The 17751-nt window shown below is 46.0% G+C and overlaps 1 protein-coding gene across 1 annotated transcript in view; it reads right to left on the bottom strand.

The window, feature by feature from the left end:
* Positions 1–7: 7 nt before the first annotated feature.
* The window catches only part of LOC135523763 (integrin beta-4-like), a 30557-nt gene continuing 12813 nt past the window's right edge, over positions 8–17751 (bottom strand). The window contains 28 exon segments of the mRNA XM_064950649.1: positions 8–1939; positions 2044–2352; positions 2554–2718; positions 2845–3000; positions 3857–4045; positions 4663–4812; positions 5206–5328; positions 5842–6015; positions 6385–6576; positions 8845–8973; positions 9157–9339; positions 9481–9618; positions 9852–10032; positions 10357–10379; positions 10382–10525; positions 10655–10972; positions 12657–12864; positions 13020–13168; positions 13372–13551; positions 13661–13833; positions 13959–14017; positions 14133–14236; positions 14457–14651; positions 14787–14820; positions 14918–15024; positions 15392–15746; positions 17268–17371; positions 17694–17751. The exon segment at positions 17694–17751 is cut by the window's right edge and continues 148 nt beyond it. Coding sequence (XP_064806721.1) covers positions 1791–1939; positions 2044–2352; positions 2554–2718; positions 2845–3000; positions 3857–4045; positions 4663–4812; positions 5206–5328; positions 5842–6015; positions 6385–6576; positions 8845–8973; positions 9157–9339; positions 9481–9618; positions 9852–10032; positions 10357–10379; positions 10382–10525; positions 10655–10972; positions 12657–12864; positions 13020–13168; positions 13372–13551; positions 13661–13833; positions 13959–14017; positions 14133–14236; positions 14457–14651; positions 14787–14820; positions 14918–15024; positions 15392–15746; positions 17268–17371; positions 17694–17751 — 4449 coding nt within the window. The 3' untranslated portion in view covers positions 8–1790.

Below are 17751 nucleotides of genomic sequence, written 5' to 3'. Positions count from 1 at the left end.
TATAGTATTGAGGTTCATATTCAATCTTTATTAAATGCCATAAAATGGACATGTCAGATATAAAAAAAAACAGCAGATTATTGTATGAACGTTACACAAAGTAATTCATGAGTAGCTATGATGACAAAGTATAAACATTTATTTTTGGTATATTTATCAAATATCATTACGACTTTTTATTTAATTTAATTTTTTATCAAATTCAACTTCTACATTCAACCAGTATAATTATTTTTTGCCATATATCTCACTAAGTGTAAGGACTTGTTACAATAGACAGTATTTAGAATTGAACCAAAGCACAGCATAGGTGTAAAAATACATTATAAAGAGAATACAATCTTTTTGTCACAAAACATATCCCTCTGAAATATCAGGACCAAGTTTTCTATCTATGCTAGAATATATTAGTTAGGCATAACATGCTTGTAGACCAAAGTACTCTTTTTAAAACAATTATACAGTAATGAGAAAAACATTTAAAGTATGAAATACTGTTACCGTATGATGTTATATCTACATTATGGATTTATTAAAGACATGCTCCAGAACTTTGGCGACTAAGTATTTTTTTAAACTCCTAATTTGGGCTGGATGTGTCAATGTGTAGTTCATACAGGCATAATCTATGAGCAGAATTACTGTTTTACCTCAATTAGCCACCAAATTCCCAATTTGATAGCGACTGTTTTCTGGAAGCTGTACGGCTCCATTTTCTCTACATTTTGCCCCCGTGTGGGGCGAGTTTCAGCCAATGAGCTTCAGTCCCTCGCCATCTGAGTGACAGATAGCAAGATAGCACACACAGCATCAAGCGCGAGAGAGAAAGCAATGACGTGGTGCACATTTCTGCAGACGTGTGACATAGTACGGAATGTTCGGGGACCACTTCTGGTTTGTGAGCGCTACCTTCAGAACTACTGGCTATAAGGTATACACACGTACCAGAGAATCTCTTTAACTTTGTTCAGCATGGAAAATGTACAAAAAAAAAGAAATATGCAAAACCATAGGAAACATATTTTTACACAAACAATACATCGCAATACAGTATTTGGCATCAACATTTCAATTCAATCTCTTCTGACAAAGAAAACACGCCAGCCTAATATATTTCATGTTTGTAAAAGTAATGACTGTGAGAATCACCAACATTGTAATAATACAATTCTCTATGAGCCCCTACAAACAAACATAGTTAAGTGTACTGGCAGGCGGTTGCTACTAAAATGAGACAACCTGTGATATGTGGTTGTCCCACCTAGTTATCTTAAAATTAATGCGCTAACTGTAAGTCGCTCTGGACAAGAGCTAAATGACTCAAATGTTTTAAAAAATGTAAATGTAATCAAATTAACAAACTGCAGCCATCTTGCTAGACATCTAGCAGCCAGCCGGTATAAACACTTGTACACTCTCCCTCCATTATCTCTCAGGTAATCTCTGCCAAGAGATATTAACACCAGTGCGGGCTCTACTTTAAACTATTGTGATACCACCTCAGATTAGCGCAGTAGCCTAATCTAAAGCCTCTGGGCGTAATACCAGCTAGAACCAGTAGAGGGAGCCATGAGTATTGTGTATAAAAATGACAAACTTCCAACAAGACTGTGGGGAGTTCTTTGAATGTAAAATGTTTCCAACAAGATAGAAACAAGAGACAAAATAATGAAATTAATCCCATGTCAGACAGAGGGCAGGACAGGACAGGATCCACTGTAACAGACAGAAAGGTGAGCACGGTGTGTTGGGCCCCAGGAACACCACCATCTTGTGGTTGACCTTTGACCTCAAGCCTCATAGAACGACCTCTCGACTTTCTTGGTGACGCTGCTGGAGCCGGCCACCTGCATGCTCCTCTGGACCACCTCCTTAGTCACATGACGGGTTACCATGCCACTGGTCTCTGTGTGCTGGGAAGTCATCATCATACCGTCCCCTAGGGGTAGGAGAGGGAGTTAGCGTGTGAGAGAGAGAGACACTGTGTGTGTCTGTGTGTGTGTGTGAGGGAGAGGGAGAGAGATAAAGAGATTCAATTGATACCTGAGAAGTAGGGGTCGTTGATCATGGTGTGTGTGACGTTGCTGTGGGTGCTGACCTCTGTCGGCAGTTGGAACACATCTCTCTTGGTCAAGGACTGACTGCTGTACTGAGACATACCTCCTAGGCCTTCTATTTGGGACATACCACCTAGGCCTCCTAGTTGAGACATACCTCCTAGGCCTTGTATTTGGGACATACCACCTAGGCCTCCTAGTTGAGACATACCACCTAGGCCTCCTATTTGGGACATACCACCTAGCCCTCCTAGTTGAGACATTCCACCTATTCCACCTATTTGAGACGTGCTACCTACAGAAGGGAAAAAAGAGAGACAGAGAATTCTATACACTACATCATTCCAAATGTACAAACGTATAGAATATCGGCATCTAAATAAGAAACCCAGTATGATAAATTTAAAGTGAGTACCGACACATTATTCATTTCAATTTAAACACTAGATAAAAACCCTGGATAAAAAAAGAGTGTTGTAGGACTCTGTCCTCTTACCCCCATCCTGAGACTCGATGGTGATGATACCCTCCCTCTCGGGCCCGAAGCCCTGCGTCGTCCTGGCCTGAACTTTGAACTTGTATGGCATGTTCTCACTCAAGTCCGGAACCGTCAGACTGGTCTCAGCGCTGTTACCGCTCACCTGGAAGGAACGCATGTCACCTGGAGGGGAGAGAGAGAGAGAGGAGGTGGGGATTAGAATATGAAATGAAAGTGAATAGAAATATAACTATGAAAGTCAAGCGTTGTCCATAACAAATCTGATTTGGAGTCAGCGCTCAGTCTCACCTCCTCCGTGCAGCTGTTCACAGGTGACCACGTAGCCCAGGATATCTCCGTTGGGTTTGCGGGGTTTGTCCCAGCTCAGCTGCAGTGCCTCGGGGGACAGAGCTGTGAATACCAGGGGGCCTGGAGCACTGGGGGTGCTGAGAGTGAAGGGAGAACCTGAGGGAGAGGGGGAGAACGGGAGTTAGAGAGGATAGAGGTAAGGGACGGAGCTGTGAATATTAGGAGGGCTGGAGCACTGGGGGTGCTCAGAGTGGAGGGGGGAAAGACAGAGTGAGTGAGAGAGAGGGAATGAGGAAGAGAGATACAGAGAGAGAGAAACAGAGAGAGAGAGAGAGAAACAGAGAGAAAGAGAGCGAGAGAGAGAGAAAGAGAAACAGAGAGAGAGAGAGAGAGAAACAGAGAGAAAGAAAGAGAGAGCGAGAGAGAAAAAGAGAGAGAAAGAGAGAGAGAGAGAGAAACAGAGAGAGAGAGAGAGAAACAGAGAGAGAGAGAGAGAAACAGAGAGAGAGAGAGAGAGAAAGAGAGAGAAAGAGAGAGAGAGAGAAAGTGAGAGAGAAACAGAGAGAAAGAAAGAGAGAGAGAAACAGAGAGAAAGAAAGAGAGAGAGAGAGAGAAATAGAGAGAGAGAGAAATAGAGAGAGAGAGAGAGTGCTCACTGTATATATATATAATATGACATTTGTAATGTCTTTATTGTTTTGAAACTTCTGTATGTGTGATATCTACTGTTAATTTTTATTGTTTATTTCACTTTATATATTATCTACCTTACTTGCTTTGGCAATGTTAACACATGTTACCCATGCCAATAAAGCCCCTTGAATTGAATTGAATTGAGAGAGGAAGATAAAAAATAGGAAGGTGTAAAGAAGGGACAAAGGAGATTAAAGATAAAAAGAGGGAATTGGAGAGAGAAAGTAAATATAGAGTAAAACAGAAAGAGGTCAGGTGTGAATTAGCTAGCAAAGGAGTGTGGATAAAAATGGATCAACAGAGATGTATTGCTGATTACCTGGCATTGGACTGAGTGGGCTGTTGGGGTTGACGGCTGACTCTATGGTGATGACTCCCTCCCTCTCTGGTCCCCAGCCCTCCAGACTCTGAGCCTTTACCTTGAACAGGTAGGAGTGGTTCGGCAGCAGGTCCTGCACCACCACAGAGTTCTCTGCTGGGCTGGACACGTCTATACGCTTCATATCACCTGGAGAGAGAGACAAAGGGGCTTTGATTACTGTAGAGCAGTGGTACTCAAAGTCTGGGTCGCGACCCCACTAAGGGGGTACTGCAGTGGGGTTGCCAATTGTTTTTTTTGGGGTGGGGGGGTGGTTTGGAAAAAATTAAGAGCACAGATAATTGTATGGGACAATATACACACATTTTTGGATAAAGTTACTTAGAATCTTTTTTAATGTTTTATGAGTAAATTTATTTATTGCTTTATTTTAATTTTGATATGAAAATGTAATGAATTTAATGTTATTTGTTGAAGTAAAAATCGGAATTGACCAATTGTAAGGCTGTCATTATATTTGGGGTGGGGGTTCACGAGAAGTTATTATGGAAAAAATGGGATGCCCAGAAATTCTGGCTGAAAAAATGGGGTCCCCACTGAAAAAGTTTGAAGGTATTCTGGGACAAGGTTTTGAGATCTAAATAAGTTGACCGGGCTAAGGAAACTGTTAAAGACACATTTCTTCAAATCCTAGTCAATAAAAACCTGAGAACTATGTTCACAAGTGAAAAACAACATTCTTCTTCCGCACATCAACAAAACCCCATGTGTTTACAATGTGACACAAATCAGTCATGGGTCCATACCTCCATTGAGTAGCTGGTAGAGAACACAGTACCCCAGCACATCCCTGTCACAGTGGGGCTCCTGCCAGCTGACCTTCAGGGCCGTGGGGCCCAGGGCAGAGAACACCAACCTGGTGGGGGTGTCAGGGACCCCAGAGGCCAAACGAGAGTCTGATGGGAGAGAGAGAGGTCAGTGAGATAGAGACAGACAGAGAGAGATGGGGGGAGAAAGAGGGGTCAGGGGTTAGGGGTTAAGTGGAGTCAAGTAAATTACAGGGGTTACATTGACAGTTAATAGGTAAGATTGGATTAGTGAGCGGGGAGTGAGCTCGATGGAGAGAGAGAACTAAAGAGAGAGAGAGGGAGAAAGAAAGAGAGAACTTTCCCTAAACCAAACACATCACAGCAAAAAACAGCTTTAGCAACACCAAGCCTTCCTCTCAAACCAGCAATGGGAGTGGTGAGTCCTACTATGAACCCACAGTGTAGCTTTAAGCCCTGCTATAGTCCCAGTGGTGTGAGAGAGGACAGCTCTGTGTGTGTGCTGCCGGCAGACGGACTCACCCTGGAGCACCCTGTCCAGATTCAGTAGCGCATCGTTGACATCCTCAGACTGGGTCCTGCCCCGCAAGACCTGAGACATACTGTAGCTGTACTGTGTCTGAGTGGGGCTGAAGCCATACGTACCTGAGAACGCAGGGAGCGAGCAAAAAGGGAACACATGGACGAGACAAAGAGGACAGGAGAGGGAGGGAAGTGAAGGAGTGGGAGAAGGAGCACAGGGAGGGGAGAGGATCGAAGGAAAGAGAACGACAGAAGATAGAAAAGGGGAGAGCGACAGTCACCATAGCTCCTGCATAGCCCTGTACAGCCACCAGCCCCAATAATCGATAACTGACATCCAAGCCATCCGCCTCATGCATCTCCTCAGTAAACCTGTTGCAGATGATGTGTATATCTGACATTTATAGCCCCGACTGCTACAGGCAAACAGATAAGCTTCTCCCAGCTTTCAAGAGCAGAGGACAGAAATCTCTAAATACTATGCAGTGGCATTTTCCTAAGCAAAAGCCTCATAGTCAAAGACCTCGTCTCAGTGGCTCGGTGAAATATGCCTGTGACCTGGGACCTGTGTCAGTGTGGATCGTAAATGATCGGCACTTTATGCTTCAAATACGCCTCAACTTCAACGAATCTTACTTTTGCCGTCTGTGTATCCCGACAATCCACTGGACAGGTCTCCTATGACGATGGAATCTCGGATGTTGTCATCATATTCATAGTAACCTCTGTTCTCTGACCGCTTCCTCATGACAACATTCTCTGTGCGCGTCCCGCCCCCGAACACCTGAGTGCGGGAGAGCGAGTTCCCTCCTGTTGGAGAGGAGAAGAAAAGACAGGAGTAGAATAATGATGAACCACCAGAGACATGGATACATAACCGTGGAATTCTAGCATGAAGAAAAGACAGGAGTAGAATAATGATGAACCACCAGAGACATGGATACATAACCGTGGAATTCTAGCATGCCTTCTGAGTGCAATGCCTTTCAAACTTTTGGTGTCAACACGTTGCCCATTGAAACTCAAAATCTCCCAAGTTTGCTGAACTCTGTAAAATGTAGCTACTGTTCTGGTGAAGACAAGCCAGCTGGAATTTCTTGTCACTATCATACCATTGTAAGTCAACAGAAAGATTCAAAAGCTGACACATTGTAAGAAAGAATCTGCATCCATCCGTACCTTGTCCAGAGAGGTATGTTGTGGAGGACTCCGTGGTCATGGAACCTCCGGCCCCTCCTCTGTGGTTGGAGCTGAGGGTGGACATGGGAGACAGCTGGCTGTAGCTGGAAGACGACATATTGGCACTGCGCGACATGGAATTATTTCCCCCGGGGAACAGGAAGTTTTGTTCCCACCTGCCGTTCATTTGGTCTGACAGACAAAGATGAGGAGAGCCGGAGAAGTGAGAGGAGAACATAAAGAACATCAATAACATTCTGGAACCCAACGTAACCCAAACCAAACATTCTGGAACCCAACGTAACCCAAACCAAACATTTTGGAACCCAACGTAACCCAAACCAAACATTCTGGAACCCAACGTAACCCAAACCAAACATTCTGGAACCCAACGTAACCCAAACCAAACATTCTGGAACCCAACGTAACCCAAACCAAACATTCTGGAACCCAACGTAACCCAAACCAAACATTCTGGAACCCAACGTAACCCAAACCAAACATTCTGGAACCCAACGTAACCCAAACCAAACATTCTGGAACCCAACGTGACCCAAACCAAACATTCTGGAACCCAACGTAACCCAAACCAAACATTCTGGAACACAACGTAACCCAAACCAAACATTCTGGAACCCAACGTAACCCAAACCAAACATTCTGGAACCCAACATAACCCAAACCAAACATTCTGGAACCCAACGTAACCCAAACCAAACATTCTGGAACCCAACATAACCCAAACCAAACATTCTGGAACCCAACATAACCCAAACCAAACATTTTGGAACCAAAACAATTGATTCAAGTGCATCGATAGCAACAAATCACAACGAACTGCAAGAGAAATGGCCACCTTACAACCTCAGACTGCACACAGGGACATATTTTTGCTATCACCACCTTCACACCCATGAGAAGCCTTTACACAAGCTTTAAAAGCTGCCTCCCTTCCAGGGTCTCTCTCTACAGAGAGGTGTAAAGAGGACAGACAGAGGAGACAAACAGGCACCTGGAAAAGCCTGTCCACGATCATCAACTGGAGGAGAGGCAGTTGATGCCTGGAACCCTCTGTGGGGTGGAAGGTCGCGAGGTGCAGCAGGGGTAGGGATAAGAGTAGAACCAGGTGGCAGTTTCAGGGCAGATGTCAGACGTGAGGAAAGGCGCATGCTGATGATTAGCGATCTGAAGACTCAGGCTCATCTCAAAGGATCCCCGATCGTGCATATTTTGTGTAGCCAGAGAGGAGATGATAAGGGGGCACTGCAGCAGCTTTGGAGGTTGGTGGCTGCCATGCGCATTAGCTGGCATGCTATCTTTCTTTCTGTCTATCTGTCTGTCTTGTCTGGCTGTCTAGCACTCCAGGTAGGTGGTCTTCACCTTTCAGGGATGGGGTCTGTGCTCGACTGGGCCGGGGAGTCTCGTCAGTGCTGGTGTCTGTGTCTGTGCTGAGATGGTAGGGGATCACATCCACATGCCTCTTCCAGGACACCGAACGCAGGTCCAGCTTGGAACCCACCAACTTGATAAAGCCTTGTTATGGAGGGGAGAAGCAAGCAGGGTGGGTGGGTGATGGTCTGGATTGATAGTTTGCATGGCAGTTGTTGTTTTGAAGCGTGGTGATTGGTGAAAGAGCGAGCGATGGAAGGAGTGAAGGAGGGAGGAGGAAGAGGAGGAGGCAGCATGTATGTAGCTTCGGTGATATCTACAACTACAGATGTCTGGAGGCTTTCAGCAATCACAGATTTCTTTTCAGTTTGGATCAATGGTAGGAAAGGTTTGACTGGCACGAAAAAAAAAGCCATAAAGAAGAAAATAAAGACTGGTATGAAGACTGGCATGATAGAACCCAAAGCCATGAAGAAGAAAATATTCTGATGATCTCATGAGATCAAAATAAATAAATGTCAGTTTCTTAAAAGACGCCTCAGAGAGAGAAAGGGAGAGAGGGTGGGGGGACGGACGAAACAAATAAAGAGGAAGAGAGAAAAAAGAGGCAGAAAGAGAAGGAAGAAAGAGTGCAAAAAGAGAGAGAGAAGGGTGGAGGAGGCAGTCATTTTTGTAAGCCCCTTGACCATGACACTGTAAGACCTTTTCTGTTTTTATTTATTTTCTTTCTCTCCTTCAGTGAGCAGAGGACTGGACGACAGAAGATGGATAGAAATATCTTTCTTTGCATGGAACCCATCTAAAACAGTCCTGTCCTATCCAGTCTGCATTCACTTGGTTTCACAGAGCAGTGAAGCTCACTGGCTTAATGAGGGGGCTACTACCCAATATGTATACATCTAAAACAGTGAGCTTCATCCCCATTAGCGGTTACTTAGCAACAGCTATTCTTCATGGGATCCACTGAAAACACACTACAAAACCACAACATACAGTACGCCACTGAAGGTAGGCTGCGGAGAGACAGGCTCCCGAGAGCCAGCTAAGGTGGCGTAGTCTGTGGGCACCCACCTTCGTCTGAGACGCTGGGTCTCTTGGAGCCTGTTGGCGACCTCAAGACCTCGCTGCTGTACATCAGGTAGCCGTCGTACTCATCCCCCGCCTCCGCGTCCACTATTGGGATGTCTGGGATGATAGGGACTGCATGGAGAGAGGGAGGAGACTCAAACTATGGTCATGTTAAAAGTATCCAATTCAATATCGCATCCTATAGTAGGAGACAATTCAGGTCCTTGAGGGCTGCAGCAACAGTTGGTTTTCATTGGTTCATTTGAGGATTTATTTTCCACAAAACAGCAACGCAGTACCCTTAGAGGAACTCACTGGACATGGGTCTGACGGGCTGTGAGGCCAGGTTGATGGTTGCCTCTCTGAATGGACCCCAGCCAACGCTGTTCTTAGCCCGGACCTTATAGCAGTAGGTCTGGGCCGACTGCAGATTCTCAATTAGCAACATCCTCTTCTTAGGGTTGTCTATCTTCACCTTCTTAGCTACACCCATCGGCTCTAACAGGGGGAAGGACGAGGGAGAGGAGAACACAGAGATCCCATTAAATGATTGAGTTCTAATATGTACGCGTCAGAATGTGTTAGAAGCACAGGCATTAAGAGGCATTCGGTGATTCTTCGATTTGATTGGTCACTCACTTGTGTTGTCATTGATGGGTGTGTAGAGGACCTCGTAGTTGGTGATGACACCGTTGGTCTCGGCAGGCTCCGCCCAGCTGACCTGAGTGACAGTTGGACTGATGACGTTGAACGCAAGACGACCGGGCTCACTGGGGACTGGAGGAGGAGAGGAGAGAGGGATGAGGGGAGGAAAGAAAGGAGGAAACATTTATCACAAGGTAGGAAAGAGGGGAAAACAATTGACACAATCGTTGAGCTTACATCCTGTGTCGACCCAACAATATTTAACAAGAAAGAAAAAAGAACTGTCCACAATCCTAGAAGTGTTATTTGTGAAAGACAATACATGTAGTCCATATTTTACAAGAACAGGAAGTGTGCTCACTCACCGTCCTCCAGGGTCTGACAGGGCACCATGTCGCTGTAGTTTCCGTTTCCCAGGGCGTTGTAGCCACACACCTTCATCTCGTAGTCACAGAAGGGGTACAGGTTGGTCAGCTCAGCGTGGGTGGTCTTCACATCTATCACCTGGCCATCAGTCTCAGGGTCCCCATAGATCCAATACTTCACCTGGTAACCAGGGAGAGGGAAACAGAAGATGTAGAAAACACAGGTGAAACACTGGTTGGAATGAACACTCTTCCAACGTTTGTTTGTATACTCCAAAATTACACTCCAAAGATTTTTGGAAAATAATCTCCTAATTTCCAACAGCAAAAATTGGCAGGTGGGTCAAGGGGGCGAATCTAATGAGTTCCTCTGTTGATGAACTATGCTCCTCACGGGGTAAAAGGGTTTAAGTCAAGGTAAGTTAAGTCCTGCATGACAGTTCCTCTCAGCACCTCGCAGTCCAAGGGGTTAGATCTTGAGAGGGAGGGGGGGGGGGTTCCTTACCTTGTAGCCCAGGGGGCTTCCTAAGGGTCCCAGTTGAGACGGATGTTTCGTGGGCCAGTGGCTTTAGCCTTGACGTTGGTGGGAGAGAAGAGACGACCACCAGGAGACATGGCTGTCCGGTTGATGAAGTCCTTACCCTGCTGCTGCTTCTGGGCAATCTCTGGTAATGCTGAGGGAATGCACTTATTTTAGTGATGCACATCTCATGCATCAGATTCCTTATAGATACCCCATACTCTATGTGTGTGTTTTTGTGTGTGTGTGTGTGTGTTTCAGTGTCTGTTTCTGTGTGTATTACCTCCATCTGTAATCGTGACCATTGTCGTCTTCCTCTCCCCGACCGCGGCGTTCGTACTGGGGTCAAACAACTCCAGCTGGAAGATTTCTGGTTTGACCGGTCCAGGGTGAGGGCGTGGGTCGATCACGATGTTCTTCTCAGTCTCCCCGGGAGCAAACTTGAGGGGACCGGACAGCTCGAAGCGCTTGGCATTGCGGGTCTTCCAGTGGACGGTGGCGGGCCCCTCCTGGTTGCGTGTGCGGACCACGGGGACAGAGTAGGTTGGGTCAGCTGTGGAGAAGTTCTGGGTGCTCTTCATAAACATCATCACACTGGGCTCTGAGGGAAGCAACGAGAAAGGAAGTGTGTTATGGCCATCTTACAGAGGAGGAAGTTATGGCTGGTTTTCTAACCTCAAATGAGGCTGTTACCCATGTTCTCAACACCCATGATAATAATGTCCGGGACCTGTTGTGCGACGCTATCCTGTGAACGGACGAAGATCCAAAGAAACACTGTTATATTAAAACTATTGAAATGATCAAAATAATATACAGGTATCTTTCTTTCTTTTTTCATGCTATGTGATACACCCTGGACCCTGTCCTCTCACCTGGTTGGTCAGTGATAGTGACAGTAGTATATAACCTCTCACCTGGTTGGTCAGTGATAGTGACAGTAGTATATAACCTCTCACCTGGTTGGTCAGTGATAGTGACAGTAGTATATAACCTCTCACCTGGTTGGTCAGCGATAGTGACAGTAGTATATAACCTCTCACCTGGTTGGTCAGTGATAGTGACAGTAGTATATAACCTCTCACCTGGTTGGTCAGTGATAGTGACAGTAGTATATAACCTCTTAACTGGTTGGTCAGTGATAGTGACAGTAGTATATAACCTCTCACCTGGTTGGTCAGTGATAGTGACAGTAGTATATAACCTCTCACCTGGTTGGTCAGTGATAGTGACAGTAGTATATAACCTCTCTCCTGGTTGGTCAGTGATAGTGACAGTAGTATATAACCTCTCACCTGGTTGGTCAGTGATAGTGACAGTAGTATATAACCTCTCACCTGGTTGGTCAGTGATAGTGACAGTAGTATATAACCTCTCACCTGGTTGGTCAGTGATAGTGACAGTAGTATATAACCTCTTAACTGGTTGGTCAGTGATAGTGACAGTAGTATATAACCTCTCACCTGGTTGGTCAGTGATAGTGACAGTAGTATATAACCTCTCACCTGGTTGGTCAGTGATAGTGACAGTATTATATAACCTCTCTCCTGGTTGGTCAGTGATAGTGACAGTAGTATATAACCTCTCACCTGGTTGGTCAGTGATAGTGACAGTAGTATATAACCTCTCACGTGGTTGGTCAGTGATAGTGACAGTAGTATATAACCTCTCACCTGGTTGGTCAGTGATAGTGACAGTAGTATATAACCTCACCTGGTTGTTCAGGGATAGTGACAGTAGTATATAACCTCTCACCTGGTTGGTCAGTGATAGTGACAGTAGTATATAACCTCTCACCTGGTTGGTCAGTGATAGTGACAGTAGTATATAACCTCACCTGGTTGGTCAGTGATAGTGACAGTAGTATATAACCTCACCTGGTTGGTCAGTGATAGTGACAGTAGTATATAACCTCTCACCTGGTTGGTCAGTGATAGTGACAGTAGTATATAACCTCTCACCTGGTTGGTCAGTGATAGTGACAGTAGTATATAACCTCACCTGGTTGGTCAGTGATAGTGACAGTAGTATATAACCTCACCTGGTTGTTCAGGGATAGTGACAGTAGTATATAACCTCTCACCTGGTTGGTCAGTGATAGTGACAGTAGTATATAACCTCTCACCTGGTTGGTCAGGGATAGTGACAGTAGTATATAACCTCACCTGGTTGGTCAGTGATAGTGACAGTAGTATATAACCTCACCTGGTTGGTCAGTGATAGTGACAGTAGTATATAATCTCACCTGGTTGGTCAGTGATAGTGACAGTAGTATATAACCTCACCTGGTTGGTCAGTGATGGTGACGGTGGTTCTGGGGTAGCGTCCCAGCTTGGCTCCCTGTCTTGGGTTACTGAGGTCCATGACAAATTGTTTGACCTGTGTGTCCTTCAGCAGACCGTCTCCCTCTCCCAGCTCCAATAGACGCACAGGGACAGTCTGCTGGGTCTCCCCTGGCCCGTAGGACAGTTCCCCATCCACTGTCACATAGTCCTGGCGAGAGAGGGAAGAGTAGTTAGGATTGGAAAAAGAAACAGAGTAATGAAAGGTGTGATATTGCTGTCTTTTAGTGTGTGTGTGTGTGTGTGTGTGTGTGTGTGTGTGTGTGTGTGTGTGTGTGTGTGTGTGTGTGTGCGTGCGCGTGTTACCTTCTTGTCCTTGGCGGTGAGGTCTCGGGTGCGGTAGGTGACCTGTGTGTGTCCGTCCTCTATAATCTCTCTGCTAATGGGGATGTTAGCCACTCTGTCCTGTCGGCTGTAGGTGTAGGAAGGCTGGAGGAACGACATAATACTCTTGGCTGGAGAGGAGAGGAAAGACACACACAATTATGAGCTAAATAAGGTCAGGGGAAGAACACAAACTAAAAGAGAAATATACACATATTCACTGGAAATAAATAGTAAGAAAGTGTTTTGTAATGCTATATGGTTTTGAAGAATCGTGTGTGTGTAAGAGTATGGAGGTCAGGGGTTAGATAAGGCTCCTCTGATTGGCTCTCACCGTGGTCTTTGATGATGGTGATGTTGACGAAGCGTTTCCCTATCTCAGCGATGCCCAGAGGAACGTCCACCGCCTCCACCTGCAGCTGCTTCTTATCATCGTCATCTTCCTTGATGAAGAGCGGCACGCGCACATCCACCGTCTCCACCCCCTCCTGGAACTCCACGGCACCAGCCGCCTCTGCAGAGAGAAGAGAGTGAGAGCGAGAGAGAGAGCGAGATGGAGAGACAGTTAATAAACTCCCAACACACAGACATACACACAGACATACACACAGACATACACACACCTCTATCTGTGGCCACTGTGTAGTAGCCCGGCACCACTTTGAGATCTTGGAAGTTTCCAGACTGGACGTTTTTCTCAGTCAATTTGACGATGTCGGGGTAGCTGGAGCGAGGAGCGGACACGACTGTGTCTGCAATTGTGTGGTCTTTTCTTTTACCAGCATTTCTCTGTAATCTGACACACAACCAGAATATCAGTAATGACATGAGGAAATACGATTTAGACAACATGCACAAAAATGACTTACATTGTAATAAATTCAAGAGGGATTGAAAGTCATCCTGAAATAAGTGACTCACCTAAATTTGGTATTCTGAACCTTCTGGGCTCCAGGAACATGCTTGTACACTTCATTCAGCTATACAGAGAAGACACACATAAAGTATACACAAGGCAATCCCCTGTCACAAGGATGGTCATACAATACTGTATATTAACACCCAGCTTGCTCACACTCACACAAACACACTCACGTTGTCATCAACCTCTCTGCGCAGCATCTCCGTGTCTCTGGCGTCGGGGTGAGACAGACTTTCTGTGAACAACCTGTTCAGACGCAGGGACAGAGGGAACTGGACTATAGATGGAGGAAGAGAGGAGGAAAGAGGGGAGGAGAAAGAGAGTAGGAGGAGAGGAAGAGGAGGATGAGAGGCAAATTAGGACGAGTAGAAGAGGAGAAGAGAGGTGGATTAGGGCTCATGTTTCATCACTCAGAATCATGATCATGTAAACCAGGAAGTTCTAGTGATAACTCCAACCAATGGGAGAGATGGAATTCGGAAACACTTCACACTCACTGGTCTCTTTGGGGTTGGGCTGGACCTGCGCCAGCGGGTGATTGGGCGATCGGTGCACATTGTCGGTGATCTTCCAGCGAACCACGTCGGTGCTCTTGGGCGGGCCGGTCCTCACTAGGGGCGTGTCCAGGTGGTCAGAGGTGAGCAGGGATTGGCGGAGCATGTACTGGTCCTCCTTAAAGCCAACCATACGGCCTACAAACACACATAGGAAAACACATGTTCAATCACACGTTATAATACTGCCTGGAAACATTGTACAGATCCAGTAATATGCGCACAGAAGGATATTAAAAGGTTCATAAAAGTGAAACGGCTCGAGGAACTCACCTCTTCCACAGCATGGCAGCAGAGCAAGACATGCCTGAAAGAGAACGAGGGAGGGAGGCAAAGAGGGATTATTTCCTTCAGAGTGTGGCAAGGCCATGGTTGGGTGTGTTATGGTTGTGGCCGGACAGTACCTTGCAGCATGCGCAGTACTTCCAGCAGCAGAGCAGCAGTAGACCCAGCAGTAGCATGAGGAACATGATGAGAGGGATCAGCCACAGGAAGCCAGCAGGGGGACAGTCTAAGGGGACGGACCACCACCACATCAACCATAACATCAGCATCACAACCCGGATGCAAGTCACAAAGATGCTGAGCACTTCCAGAACAAACCAGGGAACCCTGTGGTTGTATTAGCGTCATATAAACAAATGTATAAGGGTTATAATAATTAGGCGGGTGCCTATGTCTGTCCTTGTGTGAATTGGAAATGTGTTTTTTTTGTTGCATATCCCACTCTCACTGTGACACCCTCAGAGTGTGGGGTAGCCATTTTCTGCCTCTATCAACAGCGACCCTGGGCACATCAGCGACCTTTCGGTTACTGGGCCAACACTCTAACCTCTAGGCCACCTGTCACCCATATATGAACGCTGGTCATGCCTCACCTTTCTTTTTAAGCACCTGTACTTCCAGTTCCTTGTCAGTCTGCTCCTCAGGGTAGTCCACGGTGTAGTGGTACGTACAGTCGTCATCCTCGTCGCGGAAACTACACGCCTCAATCACCTCTTTATTTTCCTTGAGCTCGTCCACCATGACCACTTTGAACTGGCACCGGTCACACTGGTCGCTGTCCTTCTTCTCTCCGGTCTTCCAGGCCTGACACTGGACACAGCTCCTCTTGTCCTCACACATCCCCAGCTGGGCCTGGAAGTTAGCCTCGCAGGTGGGGGTCATGGCCAGGCCAGAGTCCTGGCACTCACAGCGACCGCACTTACACACACCACGCCCGTTACAGACACCCTGAGAGAGGCGGGGGGGGGGGGGGGGGGTTAGATCATTCATGAAAAATATTGTCGCAATCTGGAGGGAGGGAGGGTTCACAAAATGGGACAAACACCCAAATGAGACTCTGCATGCAGAATTTAGCTAAAATATATTTTGTGTACAACGCAAAACCCCAAACAATGTTATGCAGAGCAGAAATAGGTCTATCCCCTCTAGAACAGAGCTGTTAAGTTCCACAACCACCTAAAATGAAGCGATGCCCACACATTCCACCTCAAAGCCCTCACCTACAGAGAGATCAACCCAGAGAAAAGTCCCCTCAACGAGTTGGTTCTATGGCTCTGTTCACAAACAGACCTCACATAGCCCCAGGCCAGCAACACAAAAAGATAACTATTTGACACACTGGAATGAATCAACCAAAACACTGAGCAAATTGGAATGCTATCTGGTCCTAAACAGAGAGTACACAGTGGCAGAATACCTGAACACTTTGACTGACCCAAAATAAAGACAATCCTTGACTATGGACAGACTCAGTTGAGCCCCGAGTATATCCTTGCTATTGAGAGGTCGCCATAGTCAGACCTGAGCTGCACTTCTTCCTAACCTTCTGGCAAATGTATGACTCCATTAGAGACAGATATTTCCCACAGATCATACACCCACAAAGAATTTGAAAACAAATCCAACATTGCTAAACTCCCATATCCGTTCGGCGAAATACCACAATATGCAATCACAACAGCATGATTTGTGGCCTGTTGCCATGAGAAAATATTTGTAAATACCACCAATATTTGTATGTTTATTTATCTTTCTCCACTATTCGTTCCACAATGATTTGCACCTTGCTAAAACACTGTACATAGCTGATAATATAACACTTGAAATGTCTTTATCTTTTTGAAACTTTGTTGAGTGCAATGTTTACTAATCATTTCTAATAGTTTTTTGTTAATGTTGTTTTGTGTCTTCTCACTTTTGTTTATTGTTTTTCACTTGCTTTGGCAATGTAAATATGTGTTTCCCATGCCAATACAGCCCCTTTGAATTGAATTGAGAGAGAGAGAAACAGACAAAGAGAGAGAGAGAGAAACAGAGACAGAGAGAGAGAGAGAGAGAAAGAGAGACAAAGAGAGATAGAGAGACAGAGACAAAGAGAGAGAGAGAGAGAGAGAGAGAAACAGACAAAGAGAGATAGAAAGAGAGACAAAGATAGAGAGAAAGAGAGAAAAAGAGAGAGAGAGAGAGAAAGAGAGAGAGAGAAAGAGAGAAAAAGGGAGAGAGAGAGAGAAAGAGAGATAGAGAGAGAGAAAGACAGAGAGAGAAAGAGAGAGACAAAGAGAGATAGAGAGAGTGAGAGCGAGAAAAAGAGACAGAGAGAGAGAGCGAGAGAGGGAGAGAGAGAAAGAGACAGAGAGAAAAAGAGACAGAGAGAGCGAGAGAGAGCGAGAGAGCGAAAGAGAGAAACAGAGACAAAGAGAGAGAGCGAGAGAGCGAAAGAGAGAGAGAGAGAGATGATGTAGCGCTCACCCCTTTAGTGTCCAGACAGGTCTGGTTGCTCATGGGACACTCACAGGCCGGTCCCTCCCAGCCCTCTGCACACGCACACTGACCCATGAAGCAACGACCACGGTCTAGCACGCACGCACACACACACACACACACACACACACACACACACACACACACACACACACACACACACACACACACACACGCACACACACGCACACACACACACACACACACACAGAGAGAAAAGGTTAGAATCTACTTCAAGTGCTTCACACTCTCACAAAGACTCAGATTTTGTGGAGTTTAGGGAACACAAACTGTATGACAAAGATCTAGACGTCTTACGACAGCCCCATTGTCTCCCGACAGACAGCGTTACTCTAACGCAACGCGGTGCCTCAAGCTCGCTATCTGAGACAATGCCGACGGCCCCACACTCACCGTTGCAGAGGAAGCCTCCGTATCGTTGACACTGGGACTTGTCAAACTGACAGAGGGA

The sequence above is a fragment of the Oncorhynchus masou genome, chromosome 31, assembly GCF_036934945.1.
Source record: "Oncorhynchus masou masou isolate Uvic2021 chromosome 31, UVic_Omas_1.1, whole genome shotgun sequence".
NCBI classification, from domain to species: domain Eukaryota; kingdom Metazoa; phylum Chordata; class Actinopteri; order Salmoniformes; family Salmonidae; genus Oncorhynchus; species Oncorhynchus masou.
Note: the sequence above shows the minus strand (reverse complement) of the source record. Positions and strands in the feature narration are given on the sequence as shown.